Raw genomic sequence first — 12,500 nt, forward strand, 5'->3', positions numbered from 1 at the left:
GGGAGGGCGGGGGTGTGGAGGATTCAGGAAAGTGTAAATTTAAAAGCAGCAAGAGAAATGTTTTGAGTAAAAAATAAGCAGAGTGGAAAGGACAGAGAGAGTAACAAAGATAATATGGCATCACTGACTAAAGTGACATCAGGGAAAAATAGAAAAAAAGTCAAAGCTAAAGGCACTATATCTGAATGCGCGAAGCATTCGCAACAAAATAGATGAATTAATAGTGCAGAGAGAAATTAATTGGTTTGATCTATTAGCCATTACAGAGGCGTGGTTGCAAAGTGACCAAGGTTGGGAACTAAATATTCCAGATACTTAACTTTTAGAAGAGATAGGGAAAATGGTAAAGGAGGAGCAGTAGCCCTAATGATAAAGACAGTAGAGAGAAAGGATCTTAGCTCGGAAAATCAAGAAGTAGAATCAGTTTGGGTGGAGCTAAGAAACAGCAAGGGGCAGAAAACATTGGTGGGAGTTGTTTATAGGCCCCCAAATAGTAGTGGTAATGTAGGGCACAGTATAAATCAGGAAATTAGTGGTGCATGTAACAAGGGTAATACAGTAATCAGGGGAACTTTAATATACATATAGACTAGACAAACCAAATTTGCAGTAATAGTGTGGAGGACGAATTTATGGAATGTATAAAAGGTGATTTTCTAGATCAGTATGTTGAGGAACCAACTAGGGAACAGGCTATTTTAGATCTAGTATTGTGCAATGAGAAAGGGTTCATTAATAACCCTGTAGTAAAGTGACCATAATATAATAGAATTTTATATTGAGTTTGAAAGTGATTTCATTAAATCCGAAACTAGGGTCTTAAATCTAAATAAAATAAACTACGTAGGCATGAGGGGCGAGTTGGCTACGGTAGATTGAGAAACTACATTAAAAGATATGATGGTAGACAAGCAATGGTTAGCATTTAAAGAATTAATACATGATTTACAACAAACATACATTCCTTTAAGGCACAAAAAACCCACAGGAAAAGTGGTCCAACCATGGCTAAAAAGAGAAGTTAAAGATAGTATTAGATCAGTAGGGTCCGAAATTGATGAACTTGCCGCCCATTGCCGCTGACATTGCTCTGGAAGATCCGCCCAGTGTCACGTTCGAGGTGGGCTGGAGTGGGCAGGAGGGGAGAGCTGCCGGGAAGCACCCGCTGACGTCCTGATGATTTTTCTTCGCGGGTCTTCGACCCTCCGTGAGCCCGTCTCCATCCTCGGTGGCACTTGGGCGGCAAGCACCTTTGCCGCCGAGATTGGGAGCTCCCACCGGCTGCCGCCTAGATTGGCAACGTAAGTCCCTCATTTGCCGTCCTTTGAGGGACCTTATTGATGAATATCCCGCTCAAAGAACCGTCAGGTACCTCGGTGACCATCGGCAGTCCTTTGGGCAGGCGAGGTCCTTCACCAATTTCGGGCCCATAATGTTGCCAAAAAGAGCAGTAAGCTTGAGGATTGGGAGGATTTTAGAATTCACCAAAGCAAGACCAAGAAATTGATAAAGAAAGGGAAAATAGCATAGCGAGAGACATAAAAGCAGACGATAAAAGCTTTTATAGGTATGTAAAAAGTAAACGTGGGTTCCTTACAGGCTGAGACAAGAGAATTTATAATGGGGAATAAGGAAATGGCAGAGAAATTAAACAAATACTTTGTGTCTGTCTTCTCGGAAGATGACATAAAAAACCTCCTGGAAATAAAGCGACAAAGACAAGGCCAGGGCTGGTTGATTGGGGACAAAGGATACGACTTGGCCACCTGGCTCATGACCCCCCTCCGGTACCCCACCACAGAAGCCGAGCAGCGCTATAATGAGAGCCATGCAGCCACCCGCAATATCATCGAACAGACAATTGGCGTGCTGAAGCAATGCTTCCAATGCCTGGACCGATCTAGAGGTAGCCTTCAATACTCCCCACAATTGGTCTCGGAATTCACTGTCATGTGCTGCATTCTGCACAACTTAGCCATCATGAGGGGCCAGGCATTGGCAGTGGAGATTGCAGGACCACCTCAGGAGGAAGAGGACAAGGAAGAGGAACCTGGCGAGGAATCCATTGCGGATCCACCACAATCACAGGGGAGGCAGCCTGGAGATGTGGCTGCAGCAAGAGCCTTACGTTGGCAGCTCATCATTGACCTTTTTGCTTGAAGGGGGAAGGTGGGGTTGCAGCATTAACTTGCTACTCTATGCCACCATGCTGACTAATCTACACTTAATTCTGCAATGAGACACAGGACACCAATGGCAAAGGTCAAACAAACATTTTTATAGACATCAATAATTAACAATATTTCCCCCCCCCAAAAAATAAACTATACAATGGTTAAAGTAAATGTAAATAAACACAAAACTGCGTCCAGAAGTAAACAAAATGTAAATACACAATAAACTGCTTCCAGCACCAAGATAATTCAATATGAGTCAATTGTTATCACACAACCATGTACAATTTTTACAATGCTACAAACATCCATGAGCACCAACTTATGCCAGGCCTTAATGGCTCTTATCCACATTTCACCCCCACCTTTCCTTCAACCCCCTTCCATGCCTGCTGCTCCTCCTCAATGAGGCCTCAGTGTCTACAGCAAGGCTGCTAGAGGGGTGCTGTTTTGTGGGTCCAGACAATGCAGACGGCATCTGAGGACGCCCTGGACCAGCTCTTGGCCTGGAAGGCCCGGCGGCGGACTATTGCGCCTCATTATCAGCAGGAGCAGGCACTGGTGGCTGGGGTGTCAACAGTATATGGTGCATGGTGGGTGAGCGGGTGCCAGTGTTTGGAGCGAGGGTGTTGCCACGATGCCTTGTACCACGAGGGACTATGGAGCGTCCTCCTCCATTTTGGCTGCCCCCAAAAGTTTGTCGCCATCCTCCACTTGCTCCACGGCGACATACAAGCCATGATCCTGACCAACGGATCCAACACAGACCCAATCCACGCCGGACTGGGGTCAAGCAGGCTGCGTCATCGCGCCAACCCTCTTCTCGATCTTCCTTGCTGCAGTGCTCCACCTCACACTCAACAAGCTCCCTGCTGGAGTGGTATTAAACTATAGAACCAGTGAGAACCTATTCAACCTTCGTCGCCTCCAAGCCGGATCCAAGACCGTCCCATCCTCTGTCGTTGAGTTACAGTATGCAGACGACACTTGCGTCTGCGCACATTCAAAGGCTGAACTCCAAGTCATCGTCAACATCTTCACCGAGGCGTACGAAAGCATGGGCCTTACGCTAAACATCCGTAAGACAAAGGTCCTCCACCAGCCTGACCCCTCCACACAGCACTGCCCCCAGTCATCAAGATCCACGTGTGGCCCTGGACAACGTAGACCATTTTCTGTACCTTGGGAGCTTATTATCAGCAAGGGCAGACATCCATGACAAGGTACAACACCGCCGCCAGTGCAGCCTTCGGCCGCCTGCGGAAGAGAGTGTTCGAAGATCAGGCCCTCAAATCTGGCACAAAGCTTATGGTCTACAAGGCTGTAGTGATACCCGCCCTCCTGTATGGCTTAGAGACGTGGACCATATACAGTAGACACCTCAAATCGATGGAGAAATACCACCAACAATATATCTGCAAGATCCTGCAAATCCACTTGGAGGACAGACGCACCAATGTTAGTGTTCTCGATCAGGCCAACGTCCCCGGCATCGAAGCACTGACCACACTTGACCAGCTCCGTTGTGTGGGCCGCGTTGTTCTCATGCCCAACACAGGACTCCTGCACGGCAAGCGAGCCCCAGGTGGACAGAGGAAACGTTTCAAGGACGCCCTGAAAGCCTCCTTGATAAGGTGCAACATCCCCACTGACACCTGGGAGTCCCTGGCCAAAGACTGCCCTAAGTGGAGGAAGAACATCTGGGAGGGCGCTGAGCACCTAGAGCGGCTGCAGTGAATTCTGGAGGGGAAGGGGGAAGCCAGCTGTCGTGGTGCATATAGGTACCAACGATATAGGTAAAAAATGGGATGAGGTCCTCCAAGCTGAATTTAGGGAGCAAGGAGTTAAATTAAATTAAATTAAAAAATAGTAGCTCAAAGGTAGTAATCTCAGGATTGCTACCAGTACCACGTGCTAGTCAGAGTAGGAATTGCAGGATAGTTCAGATGAATACGTGGCTTGAGGAATGGTGCAAGGAGGAGGGATTCAAATTCCTGGGGCAATGGCACCGGTTCTGGGGGAGGTGGGACCAGTACAAACTGGACGGTCTGCACCTGGGCAGGACCAGAACCTATGTCCTAGGCGGAGTGTTTGCTAGTGCTGTTAGGGAGGGGTTAAACTAATATGGCAGGAGGATGGGAACCTATGTAGGGAGGCGGAGGGAAGTAAAAAGGGGGCAGAAGCAAAAGGTAGGAAGGAGAAAAGCAAGAGAAATCAAGGGCAAAAATCAAAAAGGGCCACATTACAACATAATTCTAAAAGGACAAAGAGTGTTAAAAAAACAAGCCTGAAGGCTCTGAGTCTCAATGCAAGGAGCATTCGTAATAAGGTGGACGAATTAACTGCGCAGATAGCTGTTAACGGATATGATGTAATTGGGATTACGGAGACATGGCTGCAGGGTAACCAAGGCTGGGAACTCAACATCCAGGGGTATTCAATATTCAGGAAGGATAGACAGGAAGGAAAAGGAGGTGGGGTAGTGTTAATGGTTAAAGAGGAGGTTAACGCAATAGTAAGGAAGGACATTAGCTTGGATGATGTGGAATCTATATGGGTAGAGCTGAGAAACATCAAAGGGCAGAAAACGTTAGTGGGAGTTGTGTACAGACCACCAAACAGTAGTAGGAAGGTTGGGGATGGCATGAAACAGGAAATTAGGGATTCGTGCAATAAGGGTACAGCAGTTATCATGGGTGACTTTAACCTACATATTGATTGGGCTAACCAAACTGGTAGCAATACTGTGGAGGAAGATTTCCTGGAGTGTATAAGGGATGGTTTTCTAGACCAATATGTCGAGGAACCAACTAGAGAGCAGGCCATCCTAGAATGGGTCTTGTGTAACGAGAAAGGATTAATTAGCAATCTGGTCGTGCGTGGCCCCTTGGGGAAGAGTGACCATAATATGGTAGATTGTTTCATTAAGATGGAGAGCGACACAGTTAATTCAGAGACTAGGGTCCTGAACTTAAAGAAAGGAAACTTCGATGGTATGAGACGTGATTTGGCTAGGATAGACTGGCAAATGACACTGAAAGGGTTGACAATGGATAGGCAATGGCAGACATTTAAAGATCACATGGATGAATTACAACTATTGTACATCCCTGTCTGGCGTAAAAATAAAACAGGAAAGGTGGCTCAACCGTGGCTAACAAGGGAAATTAGGAATAGTGTTAAATCCAAGGAAGATGCATATAAATTGGTCAGAAAAAGCAGCAAACCTGAGGACTTGGAGAAATTTAGAATTCAGTAGAGGAGGATTAAGGGTTTAATTAGGAGGAGGAAAATAGAGTACGAGAGTAAGCTTGCAGGGAACATAAATACTGACTGCAAAAATTTCTATAGATATGTGAAGAAAAAAAGATTAGTGAAGACAAATGTAGGTCCCTTGCTGTCAGAATCGGGTGAATTCATAATGGGGAACAAGGAAGTGGCAGACCAATTGAACAAATACTTTGGTTCTGTCTTCACGAAGGAAGATACAAATAATCTTCCAGAAATACTTTGGGGACCAAGGGTCTAGCGAGAAGGAGGAACTGAAGGAAATCCTTATTAGTCACGAAATGGTGTTAGGGAAACTGATGGGACTGAAGGCCAATAAATCCCCAGAGCCTGATAGTCTGCATCCCAGTGTACTTAAGGAAGTGGCCCTAGAAATAGTGGATGCATTGGTGGTAATTTTCCAAAATTCAATGAACGCTGGATCAGTACATATGGATTGGAGGGTAGCTAATGTAACCCCACTTTTTAAAAAAGGAGGGAGAGAGAAAACAAGGAATTATAGACCGGTTAGCCTGACATCGGTGGTGGGGAAAATGCTGGAATCAATTATTACAGATGTAATAGCAGCGCATTTGGAAAGCAATGACCGGATCGGTCTAAGTCAGCATGAATTTATGAAAGGGAAATCATGCTTGGCAAATCTTCTAGAGTTTTTTGAGGATGTAATTAGTAGAGTGGATAAGGGAGAACCAGTGGATGTGGTGTATTTGGACTTTCAAAAGGCTTTTGACAAGGTCTCACGCAAGAGATTAGTGTGCAAAATTAAGGCACATGGTATTGGGGGTAATGTATTGACGTGGATAGAGAGTTGGCAGACAGGAAGCAAAGAGTGGGAATAAACGGTTCCTTTTCAGAATGGCAGGCAGTGACTAGTGAGGTGCCGCAAGGTTCAGTGCTGGGACCCCAGCTATTTACAATATACATTAATGATTTAGACGAAGGAATTGCATGTAATATCTCCAAGTTTGCAGATGACACTAAGCTGGGTGGCAGTGTGAGTTGTGAGGAGGATGTTAAGAGGCTGCAGGGTGACTTGGACAGATTAGGTGAATGGGCAAATGCATGGCAGATGTGGTATAATGTGGATAAATGTGAGGTTATTCACTGGCAAAAACAGGAAGGCAGAATATTATCTGAATGGTGACAGATTAGTAAAAGGGGAGGTGCAACGAGACCTGGGTGTCATGGTACATCAGTCATTGAAGGTAGGCATGCAGGTAAGCAGGCAGTAAAGAAAGCAAATGGCATGCTGGCCTTCATAGCTAGAGGATTTGAGTATAGGAGCAGGGGAGGTCTTACTGCAGTTGTACAGGGCCTTGGTGAGACCACACCTTGAGTATTGTGTGCAGTTTTGGTCTCCTAATCTGAGGAAGGACATGCTTGCTATTGAGGGAGTGCAGCGAAGGTTCACCAGACTAATTCCCGGGATGGCAGGACTGACATATGAAGAAAGACTGGATTGGCTAGGCTTATACTCATTGGAATTTTGAAGAATGAGAGGGGATCTCATAGAAACATATAAAATTATGGCAGGACTGGACAGGTTAGATGCAGGAAGAATGTTCCCGATGTTGGGGAAGTCCAGAACCAGGGGTCACAGTCTAAGGATAAGGGGTAAGCCATATAGAACCGAGTTGAGGAGAAACTTTTTCATCCAGAGAGTGGTGAACCTGTGGAATTCTCTACCACAGAAAGTTGTTGAGTCCAGTTCGTTGGATATATTCAAGAGGGAGCTAGATGTGGCCCTTACAGCTAAGGGGATCAGGAGGTATGGAGAGAAGGCGGGAGTGGGGCACTGAAGTTGCATGATCATATAGAATGGTGGTGCAGGCTCGAATGGCCTGCTCCTGCACCTATTTTCTATGTTTCTATGTCTCGTCGCCAAGAGCATGCAGTAAACAAGCGCAGGCAGCAGAAGGAGCGTGCGGCAAACCAGACTCCCCACCCACCCTTTCCTCCAACGACTGGCTGTCCCACCTGTGACAGAGACTGTAGTTCCCGTATTGGAATGTTCAGTCACCTGAGAACTCACTTTTGGAGTGGAAGCAAGTCTCGATTTCGAGGGACTACCTATGATGATGATGATGGTTGGTGAGTCATTGGTGAGAGCTGGAAACCTCTGATCCTGAGGAAGGACAGCACCTTCCATTTCCTGGGAGCCACTGACTCCATGGGGCTGGGCCATGAGCATTCAGAGCACGATGTGTCTCCACAACCTGCTGGACTGCTTCGGCACCGTCCCATCCCTGTTGGATAGTGGGGAACGCAAAGTGTATGGTAGCAGACATCGACTGCATCACTTGACCAAGCTAAAGCAAAGCTTGTGCCTGCGATGCACCCAAGTCTGCAACGTGATCAAGGGCATGCGCCCACACACTCTGGAACGACACTGTCGCTGCTCGAGGCCACCAGCCTCTGTGTGTGGGCAATGATGGCCTTGTTGGACTCCTGAGTCACACTGAAAACCTGTGACGCTGCCTCTGCAACAGTCGCAGTAAATTTGTCAATGCTCTCTGGGATCCGTCCCAATGCATCCATAAGCTCACGGTGCATTCCTGTGGTTTACCTGGACATTTCCACCTCTGCAGAAGTGGCTGAAGTGCGGTGGTTTATATGTGCATGCGCACAGGAAGTTGTCGCGCCCTGCATTCGCGTTTGCAACCTGGAGAAAAAATATCACTGCGCATGCGCAAAATGGCAGCCTCCTTTAACGCCGCAAGTTTCGGCTCTGGTGCACAAAGTCAGTTGTGCGACGCCTACCTTAACGCCAATGCTCCTCCAACTTACATTTTTGCCGAAACTTGCAGTCGAAGGTGCAAACTATTTTCAGGCTCTAACTTCAACGCACCACTGCGATTAACGCCCCGAAATCCAAAAAACCCAAAATCCAGCCCTTAAATTCTGGAACGGTTTCCACAGATTGGAAGGTAGCTAATGTAACCCCGATTTAAGAAAGGAGGGAGAGAGTAAACGGGGAACTACAGACCAGTTTACCTGACATCAGTAGTAGGGGAAATGCTCAAATCTATTATTAAGGATGTGGTAATAGGGTACTTAGAAAATAATAATAGGATTGGGCAGAGTCAACACAGATGAAAGGGAAATTATGTTTGACAAATCTGTTAGAGTTTTTTGAGGTGTAACTGGTAGAATAGACAAGGGGGAACCAGTGGATGTGGTGTATTTGGATTTTCAGAAGGCATTCGATAAGGTGCCACACAAGAGGTTATTGAACACAATTAGGGCTCATGGTATTGGAGGTAATATACTAGCATGGATTGAGAATTGGTTAACGGACAGAAAACAGAGAGTAGGAATAAACAGGTAATTTTCGGGTTGACAGGCTGTAACTAGTGGGGTATAACAAGGATCGGTGCTTGGGCCCAAGCTATTCACAATCTATATCAATGATTTGGGTGAGGGGACCAAATGTTATATATCCAAGTTTGCTGATGATACAAAACTAGATGGGAATGTAAGTTGTGAGGAGGATGCAAAATGGATATAGACAGGCTCAGTGAATGGGCAAAAACATGACAAATGGAATATAATGTGGAGAAATGTGACGTTATCCACTTTGGTAGGAAAAGTAGAAAAGCAAAGTATTATTTAAATGGTGAGAGATTATGAAATGTTGGTGTTCAGAGGGACCTGGGTGTCCTTGTACATGAATCATAAAGTTAACATGCAGGTACAGCAATCAATTAAGAAAGCAGATGGTATGTTGGCATTTATTACAAGAGCATTTCAGTAAAAGAGTAAAGACATAAGAACAGGAAATTGTGTTAGGGAAATTGATGGGATTGAAGGCCGATAAATCCCCAGGGCCTGATAGTCTGCATCCCAGAGTACTTAAGGAAGTGACCCTAGAAATAGTGGATGCATTGGTGATCATTTTCCAACAGTCTATCGACTCTGGATCAGTTCCTATGGACTGGAGGGTAGTTAATGTAATACCACTTTTTAAAAAAGGAGGGAGAGAGAAAACGGGGAATTATAGACCGGTTAGCCTGACATCAGTAGTGGGGAAAATGTTGGAATCAATTATTAAAGATGAAATAGCAGCGCATTTGGAAAGCAATCACAAGATCGGTCCAAGTCAGCATGGATTTATGAAAGGGAAATCATGCTTGACAAATCTAGATTTTTTGAGGATGTAACTAGTAGCGTGGACAATGGAGAACCAGTGGTTGTGGCGTATTTGGACTTTCCAAAGGCTTTTGACAAGGTTCCACACAAGAGATTAGTGTGCAAAATTAAGGCACATGGTATTGGGGGTAATGTATTGACTTGGATAGAGAACTGGTTGGCAGACAGGAAGCAGTGAGTTGAAATAAACGGGTCCTTTTCAGAATGGCAGGCAGTGACCAGTGGGGTGCCGCAGGGCTCAGTGCTGGGACCCTAGCTATTTACAATATACATCAATGATTTAGATGAAGGAATTGAGTGTAATATCTCCAAGTTTGCAGATGACGCTAAGCTGGGTGGCGGTGTGAGCTGTGAGGGAGATGCTAAGAGGCTGCAGGGTAACTTGGACAGGTTAGGTGAGTGGGCAAATGCATGGTAGATGCAGTATAATGTGGATAAATGTGAGGTTATCCACTTTGGTGGCAAAAACATGAAGGCAGAATATTATCTGAATGGTGGCAGATTAGGAAAAGGGGAGGTGCAACGAGACCTGGGTGTCATGGTACATCAGTCATTGAAAGTTGACATGCAGGTATAGAAGACGGTGAAGAAGGCAAATGGCATGTTGACCTTCATAGCTAGGGGATTTGAGTAAAGGAGCAGGGATGTCTTACTGCAGTTGTATAGGGCCTTGCTGAGGCCTCCCCTGGTTATTGTGTTCAGTTTTGGTCTCCTAATCTGAGGAAGGACGTTCTTGCTATTGAGGGAGTGCAGCGAAAGTTCACCAGACTGATTCCCGGGATGGAAGGACTGACATATGAGGAGAAACTGGATCGACTGGGCCTGTATTCACTGGAGTTTAGAAGAATGAGAGGGGATCTCATAGAAACTTATAAAATTCTGACGGGAATGGACAGGTTAGATGCAGGAAGAATGTTCCCGATGTTGGGGAAGTCCAGAACCAGGGGTCACAGTCTAAGGATAAGGGGTAAGCCATTTAGGACCGAGATGAGGAGAAACTTCTTCACTCAGAGAGTTGTTAACCTGTGGAATTCCCTACCGCAGAGAGTTGTTGATGCCAGTTCGTTAGATATATTCAAGAGGGAGTTAGATATGGCCTTTACGGCTAAAGGGATCCAGGGGTATGGCGAGAAAGCAGGAAAGGGGTACTAAGGTGAATGATCAGCCATGATATTGAATGGTGGTGCAGGCTCGAAGGGCTGAATGTCCTACTCCTGCACCTATTTTCTATGTTTCTAAGACATCTTACTGCAATTACATAGGGTTCTGTTGAGACTGCACCTGCACCTGTACAGTTTTGGTCTCTTAGCCATAAAGGGAGTGCAGCAAAGGTTCACCAGACTGATTCCTGGGATTGTGGAGGGAAGGGGGGGGGGGGGCGGGAATTGTCCTATGAGGTGAAATTGAGTAGACTCGGCCTATATTCACTAAAATTTAGAAGAATAAGCAGTGATCTCATTGAAACATAGAAAATTCTTACATGGCTTGACAGGGTAGATGCGGGGAGGATGTTTCCTCTGGCTGGGGAGTCTAGAATCAGGGGTCACAAACTCTGAATAAGGGTTGGCCATTAAAGACTGTGATGAGGAGAAACCTCTTCACTCAGAGGGTGGTGAATGTTTGGAATTCTGTACCCCCAGAGGGCTATGAAGGCTCAGTCTTTGAGTATATTCAAGACAGAATTTGCTAGATTTGTGGATATTAAGGGAATCAAGGCATATGGGGAAAGTGGAGTTGAGGTAGAAAATCAGCCATGATCTTACTGAATGGCGGAGCAGGCTCGAGGGGTCGAATGGCCTACTCCTGTTCCGAGTTCTTATGTTCTTAAAACTGAGTTATAGTGGTTCATCTGGGCAACCACAGTGTCACAGGGAAAGTTTAATTTCCTGATGATTTTTACTTACAAGCACAGTCTTAACAATAAAGTGTCCACTGACTGTTATTGTAAAATGGGCACAGTTGATATTTTTCTGACTTAACCAATTTTACTCTGTGATAAGTAGCATTCTACAGGTTGAACTTCCCTTATCCAGAACTCCCTTATCCGGAACCACCCCTCGTCCAGAACCATTCCCGGCCACTGGGTGGCGCATGCGCAGAACTCCGACATGAACAAATTGAAGTCCTTCCTCGCTGCTGACTCCCGCAATCGCTTGTCTGACCTCCGATCCAACGCCCATGATCTCTCTGCCGCATTCCCAGCCCCAAGCCAACCAGCCCCGATATCCCCTTGCTCAGTACCTGTACCATCCAATTTAACATGACCGGAAAAATCCCTTATCCAGAGCAGGCCAGGTCCCCGGATAAGGGAGGTTCAACCTGTATTATGTAACATAATCAGTTTGTTTCAAAATATACTTGTCTCATTGTAAACTATTTTACATTTTTTTAGGATGATCCACATATGAACCTGGTGATTGAAGCCATTAAGAATGACCCACTCAGACAAATGGAGCGAGAACGGTAACATAAGTCTGCTGTTTTGTAAACTAACATGCCACTTTTTAAATTTGCTAACTCTGGAACAAGTTATCTCTGTTAATAATTGAACTCCAGACAACCCGCAACAAGAATGACATTTCAATATTTTTTAAGTCACTTGTTCAATGTGCTAATAACATCATATTTACAAGCTAATTTCTATTTTGTGGAAAGCAGATCACAGTCCAAATTATCAATGTTGATTTTACTAATATTTATATATTCCATATTCTTGTATAGGAATCATGTGCATGATTTTTTTTGATGGAATACAGAGAAGTAGACATTTTCAAACATCTAATTCTTGCCATTAAATAATCTTTTTCATTGACCTCCTTTTAGAGGAATTTAGACATAAAATTTAACAGAACCCTGATATGCAACCATTTTGGAATATAGCACAACTGT

At 45.2% G+C, this 12,500-nt stretch overlaps 1 protein-coding gene across 2 annotated transcripts in view; it reads left to right on the forward strand.

Moving 5' to 3' along the window:
- ift88 (intraflagellar transport 88 homolog) overlaps positions 1-12,500 on the forward strand; it is a 145,060-nt gene that overhangs the window by 55,265 nt on the left and 77,295 nt on the right. For both annotated transcript variants that reach the window (XM_070892193.1, XM_070892194.1), the window contains exon 13: positions 12,004-12,074. In XM_070892193.1, the coding sequence (XP_070748294.1) occupies positions 12,004-12,074 (71 nt within the window). The remainder of the gene's footprint in view (positions 1-12,003; positions 12,075-12,500) is intronic.

The sequence above is a fragment of the Pristiophorus japonicus genome, chromosome 10, assembly GCF_044704955.1.
Source record: "Pristiophorus japonicus isolate sPriJap1 chromosome 10, sPriJap1.hap1, whole genome shotgun sequence".
Taxonomy (NCBI): domain Eukaryota; kingdom Metazoa; phylum Chordata; class Chondrichthyes; family Pristiophoridae; genus Pristiophorus; species Pristiophorus japonicus.